The sequence below is a fragment of the Pygocentrus nattereri genome, chromosome 24, assembly GCF_015220715.1.
Source record: "Pygocentrus nattereri isolate fPygNat1 chromosome 24, fPygNat1.pri, whole genome shotgun sequence".
Classification (NCBI taxonomy): Eukaryota; Metazoa; Chordata; class Actinopteri; order Characiformes; family Serrasalmidae; genus Pygocentrus; species Pygocentrus nattereri.
Genome location: NC_051234.1, coordinates 20,344,104 through 20,359,261, shown reverse-complemented (window position 1 = coordinate 20,359,261; position 15,158 = coordinate 20,344,104). Strand labels below are relative to the sequence as shown.

The window sequence follows — 15,158 nt, the reverse complement described above, 5'->3', positions numbered from 1 at the left end:
AGGGACACTTTAGTAACTCTTTTAGGACATTTTTGCCCCAAAACACGACACTGAAGCCACAAGGCTAAAGTAGCTACCAGTATAATTAGCATGGTGCTAACTGTATGCCTAAATCATCACTTAGTTGCTTCAAACACCTTCAAATTGTTAAGTAATCTCTGCTAGGCCTACTTCTGTGGTTTCTGACACTGTATGATATTCTGTTATTTATGCAAAAGTGCATAATGCTAGTTAAAAACAGTTGCAGCAGCCAACTTGAAGTTTAAGTTTTGTCCATACTTTGTCAATTATGCTAGACAAAATATAGCCTTGTAGCTCCAGTGCTCGTGAACAGACTTCACTAACTGATTATAGTTAAGGTAAGGACGGAACTGTGTAACTTAGATGTTTCTACTATTCTATTGTTAAAACTGTTTTCTGATTCTTACAACTCCTGGTCTGGATTTGAGGATGAAGTTCTCCGGAAGCTTGGCTGGACTGTAACAGTTACAGGGCATGGCTTTGTAGCTGTTCCAAATCTATTCCGAATTTCAATGTAGATGGTAACTGTGTTGGAAAAGGCAAGACAATGGAGAGAAGTTGACATAAGAAATAGTAAAAAAAGCTAAAGGTTGAAGATTAACATCATTGTCTATCAGGAACATTCTGGTCCCAAAACACTTCATGCATTGACCAGACACACCAACCACAACACAATAAAATGTGATACAAAACAGAGAAAAACAAGAATATTCCATATCAAAGTCCTTACAATAACAATTCACTGGAAGTCTGAATAATTATTTTATGTGGTAAGAAACAATTGACCATTTGAAAGATTGACAAGCCTCTCAGCCAATCACAATCATCTCTAAATGTTCATTCCTCCATCAGGTGAAATATAATCTCTTATATGGTCCAAACATGGATTCCAGTGGCTTTAGTTTTTCAATAATGGTGAAGGTATATATTTCAACAAAAATGTCCATGATTTACAAAACTGGAAGAGGATTGGATCCATAGGCGAGCAAGCAAGCAAGCTAAAACCTTCTCCTTATTACATATGAAAGTCTACTGTTTTAACATCAAGTGACTAAACAATTTCCCTGGTTTAATTAAAGTAAACTTGGTTTCCAGAATATTTGTGTTAGCTTTAGATTAGCCAGTTCTTAAACAGGTTTGTATGCACTCAATATCCACAAAGCCAGTTTTTTTTATATAAAAGGTTTCAGATGTTTTCCTCAGTGTGCTTCTAAATTTTCCTTTGTGCTTTGAACTTTACTCTGTTAGTATGAGTGTTGCAGATGCTACCAGGAAGTCTCAGCTGAATGTTTGACAGATGCAACTATAGCAACTATAACTTATGGAGGTGGTACATTCTCTGAATTTACAACAGTTGTTTAAAACAGTTCAGCTCATGATTACCTTCATAATTGTTGTAGGGGTCTCCAGCTGGAAGATTAAAGTAGTGTTGGAAATCTCGGCCCTCGTAGAGAAGCTTTTTTGTAGAGTTACCGACACTAAAGCTATATACATACAGCAGATCCTGATTAAAAAACAAAGGCACATAAAATTAGAACAATTCAAAGCATGTCTTCAAATATTGTTAATTATAGATGAATCAGAGCTAGACCTAATGCTTTTGCTACTACAACAAATAGTAATAATAGGTTTTATTTATCCAGCACCTCATTTAGCAACACAAGTAAAGACATTCAACAGAAGAGCAATAATAAAGAGAAAAAAATAAAATAAATGATCTGCAGACCTGTCTTCCTGAAGTGCAGAAGATGCTGAAGTGTGTATGCATCTCCAGGCCTGTGCTGGGCTGTACGTGGCAGGCCATTCCCTCAGGAATGGAATGAGTGTTGAAGAACAGCTGGGCTTTCCCCTGCGGAACCTGATCAAAAACTGAAAACAGGAACAAGGAGAAATGCTTCAGAACCCACTTCATTTACCAACAGGCTGAAGCATGAGCAAGGAGAAAGATATTTTCTATTATAAAATATCTTTTATATTATAAAAATTTTATATTATAAAAATATAAGAGTTGAGTTTGGGTTTAGTGGCCTCAATGTATTATCTCAATATCTTCATTCGTAGCAGCAAGAAATTAAGTCATGGTTTCAGTATATTAATTTGTGGCCTTGAATTGTTCATTCATGGACCCACTTTATTAAAAAGTAATTACCACATCATCTTAGGAACTTCTAAGTAGTATGAGGAAAAGCACAATTATTACAAACACCAAAGGCAGATGAACTTACGTGCAGAGACCTCCAGCATGTATAGACTTTTGGGTTTCAGCGAGGTGGGCTTAAACGTAATACTGGGGGAGGATGCCCCTGAGACATTCAGACAACACAAACAGTAAAATGAACCAAATCACATTTAGCACAGACATTAAGACCATTTTTATATTCCGATGAGATCCAAGCTTTAAAGGGCCCATATCCTATATTTTTCCTGCTTTCTTTCTCTGAGGTCAACTCATGACATTTGTGGTTTCATGAACCAAAAACAGACATAATTTACTTTTAAATGACCATTTTCCAACTTTTGTTTAGACTGTTTTAGATACTATGGCTTTAAAACACATATTCTGAATCACAAACATCACTCCAACTCATCCCAAAGGCATTGGATGGAGCTCCATCATTCCACAGACTGCAGTTTAACTGCTCCACAGCAAAGTGCACTTTAACATAGGTGAACATACTCATTAGAAGAGATGCCTGGATACTTCTGGACACACAGTGTACTGAATGATCTTATCTATAAATATGGTATATGTCATGTATACCTGTAAATGTGTAAGACTGAAACAAAGCTGGTTGGATGAGCTCTCTGTTCAGATCCAGCAGAGTTTTCTCAGACACCACCAAACGGCCAACACTGCTGGGGTCCACCAGGTTGTCCCCCTCACGCTCATCAGAGTGAAGGCTTGCGTCATCTAAACTGCCGAGGCCTGAAAACATAGCATGGTATATTACTGTTATTAATTTTTGATATTGTTATGGTGTGCTGAATGTTGTCTGTGTGTACCTGTTGGTCGCCCGACAGGCTCTCCTACATCAGCCTCTTCCATTCCAGAATAGAAATACTCATAATCTGGGAAAAAAAAGAAAATACACATTAGACACTGTTTTTGGACACTGTAGTCGATTTTTTGTTAATGTAAAGGCCTACAGATATATGAGTTGTATATTGCTGTGTCTGAAGCCACCCTTCACTTGTTTCATTTCCAGTCAAAATGGCCATAAAAAAATTACATAACAATAAGTAACAAAAAAAAAAAAGGATTGCTGCAAGACTTAGCAGACCACATCATTTTCTCCTTTGAGAGAGAAATTTGAACTCCACTCTTGCTTCAGATCTGAAAAAAAATCACGTTTCTTTCCATCCTTCCACTGTGAGACAACTCAACACTATGAGTCTGAAAGGATGTGCAGCTGTTAAGAAGCTCTTACTAACAATAGGAAACCGACAAATCAATCAAACAAGCTGCTGCTGTTCTCAAAACAATGGGCTGACCAGCCCAGAGTCAACATCACCATTTGAAAATCTTTTTCCCACCTAGATCTCCATGAATACTGGAATGTTTGAAGGTGACATTGTTCTTGTTGGTGTTTTCATCTTCAGTGTCCACAGCATAGAGGTAATCATCTTCACTTGAAGCTCCTGAGGACTCTGATGGACCAGCAGTGACAGAAGCATGGTTAAAACCCTGGTTTCTTCAAATAAAAGAAAGAAAGCATGCACGGCCAGTCAAAAGTTTGGACATACCTGACTGAAAGGATTATGGTTAAAAGTTTCAATGCTGTTTTTAAGACAAATCGATGACTATGTGTGAATTTAAGTCCAAAATAAATCTATGTTAATATTTTAAACAAATGAGAAATTTTTAGTTGGAAAATGTAGAACTGGAGTCACAACCACTATATCAGCATCTGTGTGTATTTATATTTAAATGTGTGTGTGTGTGTGTGTGTGAGAGAGAGAGAGAGAGAGAGAGAGAGAGAGAGAGATGTAATCAAAACTATGTGTTTTGGTGTATTGTTCTTAAATATGGTTCTTTTACATAAAAAACTCTTTTTGTAAAGAGGATGGATGAGAAAAAGGCATTTTCAAATCGTGTCCAAACTTTTGACTGTTAATGTAGCTGTATAAACTGTTGAAATGTAACACGTAATCAAAACACTATTAATGAAAATATAATGTTTATTTGTCCAGTTAGTAATTTCTGCAATCATGAACAAAGATTGCCACAAGGGGGAACCAAATCTCATTCAACAATTAAACACAGACGGTTTCCTATGAGTAAATTAAAATTTGGGCAAACCTAACAACATCAAGTGTTTTTAAATTGGCAAACAATTAAGGTTGCAAAAAGATTTGTTTAGAACAATACCATAGAACAACCTTTCCATGGATTGATTGTTTTTTAATGGATCATTTTTGTAAATTGAGCCAGTCTTTGCTCTTAAAAGGAACTTTAGTGAGAACAGTGTATAGAAGACCTCAGAATTTAAATATGCACAGTGTCATACCTGATGCACTGTCAAGACCAGACAGAAGATCAAAAGGAGCTAATGGTTCCTCTTGGTGCTCCACTGACCTCTCTGATCGGCTCTTGCTCCTGTGAGATTTCTTTTCTCCAGCTAAATGCCGAGAGTTTGGTAAAAGGAAAGGTAATGGGCTTGTGGAGGTCACTTCTGATGCTTTACTAATGGTAGTGTGATAAATGTTACTCATATCAGGTGAATCATCAGAGCTGCTGGACAGTCTGTTCCATATCTGAGCCAACAGAACTGAACCAGTAGAGTTAGAAGGGTAATGACTCGCGATCTTATCAGAGTGGCTAACAGCTGAAGTCTGAGTGGTCACTTCAGATTTTTGAAATAAAAGGTTGTCCTCCTCCATTTTAGAGGGTAAACTTATGTCCACACTGCTGCAGAAAGGACCTAAAAGGAAAAGAAAAGAATAAATTAGGGAATAAATCGGGCACAACAATAACAACAATAGTCATTTTGTACAAAAATATCTTTCATACATAAAAAGGCATCTCTAAATATTTCACTTTACACTGAAACAGTGTAAATAAAACAGTGAATGAAAAGACAGAACGCAATTTAAAAACTTTGTGGTCAATCAACGTAAAAAAAGTAAAAGGGAAAGTCCAATACCAATCTTCTTACCTTCTGGCACAGTTTTACTTGATGCGTTTACTGAGTACAATTTCCAGGAATAGGTGACAGTTTCTGGACAATTTTCACACATAGCAGTGACAGAAAATGGCTCATTCCAGTTTATAGAGTTTCCTCTGCACTCTTTGCATGATATGTGAACAAAGCTGCAGAGAAATTACAAATCAAAACTGAATTCTATTTTACCAATAATCACACATTACAAAATTACCATAGTGCAGTTTACTTGATTCAGATAAATGAAAACATATACTGCCTCAAAGCAAACATGGTTTTTAAATGTACTTACCTTTGGCAGTAATATTGTTGATGTTGTTTATGTTATTACAACAAAACAAATCAACCAGTATTTTACAGTGTAAGATGATCAAAATACCACAAAAATATTCAGCACATGCACAAACAGACAGAAAAGTAGATAGACAGAAAGATAGAAAGATAGATAGATAGACAGACAGACAGACAGACAGACAGACAGACAGACAGACAGACAGATAGATAGATAGATAGATAGATAGATAGATAGATAGATAGATAGATAGATAGATAGATAGATAGATAGGAAAAATGAGATTTAAACAACAACATCTGGGTATAGTTTTTAAATATTGTATATGTGTATGTATTATTATTGCTGATGTGATGGCGGACTAACAGCACTAGTGTAGATGGAAATGTCTGTCCAATAAACTGTCCCTATTATTCAGCTTAGAATCATTCAGTATGCATTCATTAAAACCCATTATAATGGTCTTGGACAAACTGACCTCACATGAAATTTCAAAAACGATGTGCGACTATAAAAATATAAAAGGTATAAAAGTGCACCTGGTTGGTTTTGATCGCACAGTGATGAAGATGTGGGATGACGAAGAGCGATTAGCGCTGTGTACAGTCAGAGTGAATTTGAACATGTCGCTGTCAGGCTGGAGAGCACGAGCAGGAAATGCCAGCACTGCAGAGGAATCAGGAAGGTTCTCTCTGAAGCAGGAGCTTTCGGCTGAGTTTACTGGCCTGCACTTCCACCTGTAACTATAAGAGATGGGGAAAAATCACATTATTAGTTTTATATGCACTGTACTGCATGTGACAAACTACACTGCTATACTTCAATGCCTATATATAGTGCTATCTCTAAACACCTTATTTATTTATGTCAACAGTTTACATGTAAGTTTCACAGTAGTTAACAAACATTACACTTTAGCAACTGAATAATGACATAAATAATAATTAACAGTTAATAAAGGGTTAAGATGAAGGTTGAAAATTCACTGTACAAAAAGATTTATTTGTGCTTACTACTCTCTCCGTACCTCATAGCATAGCCTGGGTAATCTGGATCATATGACTTTTGTCCATCTAGAGTGATGACATTGTTGTTGTTGCGGTTGATGAACACATTAGTGCCTCCACTGATGACGCTGACAGGAAGGCTGGACATCACCTCAATCTGAACTGAGTAATTGCTGTAAACTATGCTGCCTACAACCTCAACCTTCAGGATGAATAGAAAAGAAATCTGTTAATATTTCACAAATATTTTTGCTAAAGTTTCCCCATCCTCCGAATCAAGTAACAAAATTACAGAAGCTTATGCCCACCAAGCAGCACTGCACACACTTGTCCTAAATCTTATAGAGTTGTTAGATAATCTCTCATAGACTTAATATGGTTTCTGACACTGTTATCTATGAACATGGACTAATGTATATAAATACATTTTCATTTCCTATTAGCGACATTAACCTTGTAGCTCCAGTACAAAACTAAAGGAGCAAACCAAACATGTCTTGGCTGATTGACTACTTTTTGGGCCAAGGAGGAAGCTGTGAAAAGTGATTTTTTCTTGCCACACTGTCATTTAAACTTCACAGTATATAAAACTTTGTACAGAAGATGAGACCTTTCACCTTTGATACTGCTTCGTAAGTGCCATAATGGAGCAGATACTCAGGCAGTTCAAGTCTCTGTCTGTTTGTCTGAATGAGTGGGATGTGAAGTTGCTGCCCAGTTGGTTTATAGAGGAACCAGGTGTAGAGCAGACCACTGGAGATGTTGCACTGAATCTGAGATTCAAAGGTCACACCGATGGACACAGGCTGGTAACGCCACACCTGAAAACATGAAGAAAAGGATTTATTAGTAAGCTACCATTTTTTCATGGCTTAAAGTAAACATCCATTTTATACATGGTACTGTGCAAAAAAAGACATTTATGATTTACACATATATTTATTTATTTATTTTTATTAATTTATTACTTTGTAAGTTATTCATTTTTTAGCATCAGGGGAAAAAGCAGACAAAATACTGTAAATGTACAAGAAATATGTGCAAGTATCTCCCAAGTTGTAACCTTACAGAAGAAACTTTTAATCCAAGTAAATGTAAAGATGTAATGCTAGAGCACTTTGATGCGAAACTCGACCACAGGATGGACAACACAAACTGTTCATCTATATATAAGCTACACTCTACAGCTACGCCAACTACACCAACAAGGAGAAACAAGAGCAAGGTGTCTGATAAAGTAGACAGTGTTTTGGTGAATATAGAATTGCTAAGATATTTTTATTGCAATGTACATGAGCTTTGATGTATCTCTGACCTGTATCTTGCTGGGGCCCATGTTCTTCACAGATGGAGGTTGGCATGGCTCAGAAACTACGAACAGATGTCCTTTCAACGAGGCAGAACTGACCAGGTTGAATACAGTAACTTCAACTGTGAACTCTCCAGTTCTATACAAGAAGAATGCACATAAATATGTAACTTGATAAAAGCCACAAACTACAATCATATATAACCCCAGTCAAAATGTCCTACAGATTTTAGTGTGCACGTTCTAGTTATTTGAGTTTATATTTAAAACATTGGGAAAAAAACATTAAATATAAAATGTGCCATAACTTTGACACGGATACCTTTTATGTTTCATTTTTGTTAATTTCAGTAAATAAACAGCAAATGTGTCTTTAAATGTGCAGAAGTGTTTTCTCTGTAAAGGACATGTTAACTTATTTTCACTTAGAAAATCAACGAAAATGGATGCCCAAACTTTTGCATACAACTGCATAACGCAGAGAAAACTTGACCAATTCAATTGACTCAATTTAAATGTTTCAGCATTATACACACATGGGACAAAATTGTTGGTACCCCTCGATTAATGAAAGAAAAACCCACAATAGTAACAAAAATAACTTTAATTTGACAAAAGTAATAATAAATAAAAATTCTATGAAAAGAAAGCTTGGTCTCAGTCGCAGGTCATGGGTCTTGCAACAGGATAATGACCCAAAACACACATCTAAAAACACCCAAGAATGGCTAAGAGGAAAACACTGGACTTCTATGAGCCCTGACCTAAATCCTATTGAGCATCTTTGGAAGGAGCTGAAACATGCCGTCTGGAAAAGGCACCCTCCAAACCTGAGACAACTGGAGCAGTTTGCTCATGAGGAGTGGGCCAAAATACCTGCTGAGAGGTGCAGAAGTCTCACTGACAGATACAGGAATTGTTTGATTGCAGTGATTGCCTCAAAAGGTTGTGCAACAAAATATTAAATTAAGGGTACCATCATTTCTGTCCAGGTCTATTTCATGAGTTTATTTTTTTAAATAATTCTGTTGAAGCATGTTTGAAAAGCAATATCTGGCTTTCATAGAATTTTCCATAGAATTTTTATTTATTATTACTTTTGTCAAATTAAAGTTATTCTTGTTACTATTGTGGGTTTTTCTTTCATTAATCGAGGGGTACCAACAATTTTGTCCACGTGTGTACATTATTTTTCAACATATGGTAACTTTTGGAATTACTTGGAGTCACATATTTAAGAATCATTAATACAGTGTAGGCAAAAATGTCATAGACACAAAACATAAACTGATTTTTTACAATTTAAAGTATTTCAGGAACAAGAGGAAATTTCAATAATAGTGAATACAAGTGTTATTTAATGATAAATTGTAATTGTCTACACAATTTCTTGTCATTGAATTACTATTCACTACTTTCATCAGTAAGATTTAGTCACTGGTTTTTGAATATGAGGCATTCATGACATTATTATCCTCTATTGGATATTAATATTATTGTATTATCCTCTATACACAGAGTTATTAGGGAATCATCTGCCACTTTGTTTATCATTAAAAGCTTCTTTTCAGCTTCCACATGGTTTATATCGAATATCAGCATCACATCAGAATCAGAATCAGAATTGGTTTTATATTATCAAAAACAGTGATAGTCTATGTTAAGACATAATGGCAATGCACATATGTGAATCAAGTAAAGCAGTGAATACGTCTTGCTTTGCATTGCTTTTAAACTTCTATGTAAAATGATACTTAATACTGGCTGCTTCATATTAATTGGCAGATTCTACCTGTTAAAGAAGTGCTGCTCAGTGCTGTGTCCCACTCTCTGAGTTCCGTCTCCAAAATCCCACACATAAGAGACATTTGTGCCAGCATCGATTCTGCAGGTGAATCTCGACGATGTGTCCAGCAGCACTGAGGGCATGAACAGCAGTCTGTTGGGCTTGACTGCAGTTTGAATCACCACATGATAAATCTCTGAGCTAACAGAGTGGAGAGCATTGGACACACGGACGGTGACATTGTACCTACAAACCAGGAGAAAACAGCTCAATATTAATGATGCACAACATACATCATATCGTTCATATTCATTAAATGTTAGGATTGCATTTCCATGGCATTGTGTTTTTAAGTGTTGTGATTTTTCAGAAAGAAAAGCATTCTAACTAAAAGCTGATTTACTCTTGAACTTCCTCTTAAAGGAATATTTTGACCTAACATCTAATTGCTGACCGCCCGAAGACTGCTGGGATAGGCTCCAGCTCCCCCCCGCGACCCTGACGGAGAAGCGGCTTGGAAAATGGATGGATGGATGGATGGATGGATCTAATTGCTGAATCGGTATCCTATGATCAATGACAACAGACAATATTTTTTTATTTTTCTGTGCTGCTACAAATGGCTCAGTTCCTGCTAGATGTGATTCTGTATCTACGAATTATTAATTATTTACTTCAATGCATTATTCAGTAACTGCCATGGATTATTCAGTAACTACCAAAAATGATTCAGTAACTACTATGAATATTCAGAATCTATTATCAATTATTCAATACCTACTATGAATGATTCTGTTACTACTACAAATTATTCAGTGTATATTACCAATTTTTCAGGAGTTTCAACTGTGAATTATTTAGTATCCACCATGAATAATTCAGTGTCTACTATGATCTATTCAGTAACTGCTATTCATTTTTAACTGCTATGGATTTTTCTGTATCCATAAATCATTCAGTAAATGCTATAAATCGTTGAGTAACCGTGATGAATTATTCACTAACTGCAATAAATGTGTCAGTAACTACTATGAATGATTTGGTATTTACTATAAATTATTCTACATTTACTATGACTTATTTAGTAACTACTACCCACTACCAACTCTAACATCTATAATACAGTACTGCTATTAACTAACTAAAATATGACAAGATACTAACATCTATAATGTCTATCAATTCTACTATCTACTATACATTTCCAATAACTGCTATGAATTATTCAGCATCTTCTGTAAAGCTAATTTGAAAGGGAGAAACTTAACTTCATCATACAGATGACTAGATTTGTACATACTATAAATCAAGCCATTAACAGATGTATATACACCTTTGAGGAAGGAAGAATCTCTTAATGAAGGTTCTGGATCTAGTTGTAAATGTAACTGAGTCCCCAAACTGCCAGTGAAACTCCAGTGGATCAGCTTCTTCTGTCACAGCCAGGAACATTACATCAGTTCCTGTAACGTATGCTCGCTTCTCAGTGTATATCTGAACAGCTGAGAGGCAAATTTGATTAGAGGTCAGACATTACAGCACATAAATGTTGTTATTAAATGTTGTTGTTAAATGATTACCTGAGAATGTTAAAATCCTCAAGTCTAACCTACAGCACCAATAACACTAAATTACAATATTCAATATTAGATGATCTCACCTGTGTCTTGTAAAGCTGATGCAGCCACACATTCTGAGAGTTGGGGGCGGAGCTTTCCAGTGTGCAAGCTGCCAATCAAATCATCCACAGCAACATCATGAACATATGGCCCAACACTCCATTATTTATTGTTTATTATTTATTATTCTTTATCACAATTGGCCCCTCCCAGTCCTGTCCCTGTGTTTGTGTTTTGGTCCAGCCCCCTTGTTTCATGACTCCACCCCTGATTGTTTCCACCTGTCCCTCATCAGCCCTGTTGAATTTAAGCCCTGTGTTTGCCCCTTGTGTTTGCTGGTCTTTGTTGGCTGTACTAGTGTTATCTGCTGTGTTGTTTGTTCTGTTGTTTGTTCTATTGTTTGTTCTGTTGTTTGTTCTGGTTTGTCTGTCATGTCTGCCCCCCGATCAATCCGTGTTAGCTATGTGAACCTGGACCGTTTAGATTATGATCCTGGATTTGCCCTTAATAAATCTCGCTTATCTCAGCACGTGCGTCCGCCTCCTTGCTCCCCGTTACAGGCTGTTATTATTGTTGTTACAGATACGGCTCTTGTACTTATCCAGATATTGTCAATTCAATCTAAAACATATATTTCATGTGGCAACTATGAAAGTTAACTGAGTTGATATGAAATTCCATGTTAGTATGGATCAAAAATCCATAAAAAAGCAATAATATTTACTTCAACAAGCCCTACATACTTTTCTAACCTCATAAATGATCAGGTCTGAAATTTCATTCCACATTTATTTAACAGCCAGTTTGTAGTGCTGTACTTTTAGCTACTTAATAATAAGCCCATGACTGTAATATGACCGGAATTTTAAGAGATAACCTGTTAAACACTGGCCTACATGACTTATGCATTTTCAGATAGTTGAGTTTAACTGCTTTCTCAAATATCTTAGATTTATTTAACACTTACAAGGTTCACATAACATGATCTGTAATTGTTGTGATATTTTGGTCAATTTCAGCTACAATTACAAAGTATTTACATGAGACAATCACACATGTCATATGCTGCTATTTTCAGGAGACATGAGGCTTCTCCAAAATGTCATTGTTTAAAATATAAATCATATCTTCGTTAATTTTACCACATTTAAAATAAAAAATATGTAGCACGTCTTAAACTTTTATTCTTATCAACAGACTGTGAAAACATGGTGGTTAATTCTATTGCTTATTAATGTGTAAAAATGAATGATTTGCACAAGGCAGTCATATTTTTATATGGCTTTGGGTTCAAAAACTTAAATTGTACTGTATTGTATTATTTTTCGTAGAAATGCAATTACAGCAGGCCTTCTTCTGCTGGATTATAGTTTCTAATTGGAGATCCAGCTGCTGTCATATAACTTCATTACTTAAAACATAGTGTTTATTATTCATTACTCAATTACTAATTTAATCAAATATTAAATAATGTAACAATGTGATTGTGATGCAAAATGAATACTGTTTTCAAGCTAAATAATGCAATCAAGTCCATTTAAATTACATCATAAGGCCATCTGCAACATTTATCATGTTACTATAAGAAATGTAATCATCAGTACAAGCTCAGTTTCTATATAAACAGGACTAAGACTTATAATGATGGCAGTAATCATTTCTGTAATCAGACCATTTTACAGAAGGGATGATATACACTGTCTTATACACTGATCAGCAATTAAAATCACCTCCTTGCATCTAAACTCTTTGCTCATTTTATCATCCCCATTTACCATATAGGAGCACTTTGTAGTTCTTTGTAGTTCTTATAACAGACTGTAGTCCATCTGTTTTTCCGCATAGTTTGTTAGACCCCTTTTACCCTGTGTTTCAATGGTCAGGACCCCCTGAGGACCACCACACAGCAGGTACTATTTGGGTGGTGGATCATTCTCAGCACTGCAGTAACACTGACGTGGTGGCGGTGTGTTAGTGTGTGTTGTGCTGGTATAAGTGGATCAGACACAGCAGTGCTGCTGGAGTTTTAAAACACAGTGTCCACTTTCTGTCCACTCTATTAGACACTCCTACCTTGTTGGTCCACCTTGTAGACAGTGATAAATCATCTGCTGCTGCACAGTTTGTGTTGGTCATCCTCTAGTCTTTCATCAGTGGTCACAAGACACTGTCGGCTGGATATTTCTGATTGGGGAACTTTTCTCAGTCCAGCACTGCTGTGTCTGATCCACTTGTACCAGATTAACACACACTAACACACTACCACCACGTCATTGTTACTGCAGTGCTGAGAATGATCCACCACCCAAATATTACCTGCTCTGTGATAGTCCTGTGGGGGTCCTGATCACTGAACAACAGGGTAAAAAGGGGCAGAGAAACAAATGGACAACAGTCTGAACTAAAAAATGCACTTGTATGGTAAGTATGGTAAAATGAACAATGAATGTAGAAACAAGGAGGTGGATTAAACATTATGGCTTCTCATAAATAACGCTGCAAAAAACCAATGCTGTGCATGAGAGTTGGAGTTTTGGGTGGGCTGGTCTGCATCATCATCAACTCCCAATCTGAATACAAGTCCCACTTGGCCCTTAGTACACCTGTCTGAAAGCATCTGCACTTGTTATATTCACTGATTAAGATTTTTCCTTTCATTTGTTACTCATCTGGAGGTCACACGTGATTTGCATTATACTTTCCCTTCAGCTGTATAAAAGGAAAATGGAAATATTCTTACTGCTGCTGCAGACAGAGCTTGATGCATGAGGCAGGTCCAGTCAGCTGGTCAGGAGGGGACATGTGCAGACTGTGTGCAGAACTCTGGTTGTAGCGGCTCAAACACTGGAACGCTACAGAAGAGGAGAACACGCAGAACATGGTAATTGGTCTATTAAAAAAAAATACACAGCTTGTTATTCAGTACCATTAAACTAATAATATATATATATATATATATATATATATATATATATATATATATATATATATACATACATACACATTGTCTAACAACACTTTGCATGTACCATTCCACAATTAAAAAAATATGTTTGAGCCAAAACCTCAGAACAATGCCTCAGGTATACAGTATGCTCATAACTGTTTTATGTAGCTTTCTTTGAGCTTTTAAAGACATTAAACTCTTCAAATATCTGTTTCTTGTTAAAGCCAATGTAAAGAATTCTGTGGCACATTTCACATCAGATCACTCCGAATGACTGTTTACATCTCACTGACGGAATTATGCTGATATTTTAACAAACAGATGGAATTCCCCTGTAAGACTTATTCAAGTCAAAAATAAAACAAACAAACATAAACAAAGACACAAACAAACAAAACAACAACATTCACATATACAAACAGCACTAAATAAAAAGGCATTGTGATCACAAATCTGTCACACAGAGCAAATAAAAAGTTACATTAAGCATCAGTACACACTGAATTAGAAAACAGCTAGCATACCAGACTCTGAGTTCCCCTCCGAAGGCTGCAAAGGAAGGAGGTAGACAGTAAAAACACACAGCAGGTGCTGCACTGACCATAGCAGCTCCATACTGACCACAGCAGGACCCTCAAACACCTCACACATTAGATCAGGTAAAGAGGGGGTGGATTTAGACTACTGAGCGGACCTCTCCGGTCCTGCCTTTATTGCAGCCTAAAGAAGAAAACTGACTGTTTATGTTGTTTGCAGTGCTATAGTTGCTCTTTTCTATGCAAATGAACAAATCAAACTACAGGCTTATGATTTGCTTATAAATCTTAAAGGGGATTTCCACCAGTGTTTCCAAATTTCAGTATCATTTATTGGCTGAAATGTAAACAGAGTGGTTTGATGCAAAATGGTTCATTGCAGAGAAACTTGCAGACTCAGATTTCTTTGCAGTGGTGGCGATAGGAACCAGGTGCTGCCATGTCTACAACACGGTCATTTTATTCACTGTACAAAATCA

At 36.3% G+C, this 15,158-nt stretch overlaps 1 protein-coding gene across 1 annotated transcript in view; it reads right to left on the bottom strand.

Moving 5' to 3' along the window:
• Nucleotides 1–14,453, bottom strand: part of LOC108438417 (polycystic kidney disease 1 like 1) — a gene marked incomplete at its 5' end in the record, with an annotated part of 48,346 nt that extends 33,893 nt beyond the window's left edge. Inside the window, 16 exons of the mRNA XM_037533807.1 lie at nt 429–546; nt 1,405–1,525; nt 1,748–1,890; nt 2,247–2,324; nt 2,783–2,947; nt 3,025–3,090; nt 3,556–3,669; nt 4,530–4,943; nt 5,178–5,332; nt 6,015–6,218; nt 6,503–6,684; nt 7,100–7,303; nt 7,798–7,930; nt 9,584–9,823; nt 10,911–11,079; nt 14,426–14,453. Of these exons, the coding sequence (XP_037389704.1) occupies nt 429–546; nt 1,405–1,525; nt 1,748–1,890; nt 2,247–2,324; nt 2,783–2,947; nt 3,025–3,090; nt 3,556–3,669; nt 4,530–4,943; nt 5,178–5,332; nt 6,015–6,218; nt 6,503–6,684; nt 7,100–7,303; nt 7,798–7,930; nt 9,584–9,823; nt 10,911–11,079; nt 14,426–14,453 (2,534 nt within the window). The remainder of the gene's footprint in view (nt 1–428; nt 547–1,404; nt 1,526–1,747; nt 1,891–2,246; nt 2,325–2,782; nt 2,948–3,024; nt 3,091–3,555; nt 3,670–4,529; nt 4,944–5,177; nt 5,333–6,014; nt 6,219–6,502; nt 6,685–7,099; nt 7,304–7,797; nt 7,931–9,583; nt 9,824–10,910; nt 11,080–14,425) is intronic.
• Between the last annotated feature and the right edge of the window lie 705 nt (nt 14,454–15,158).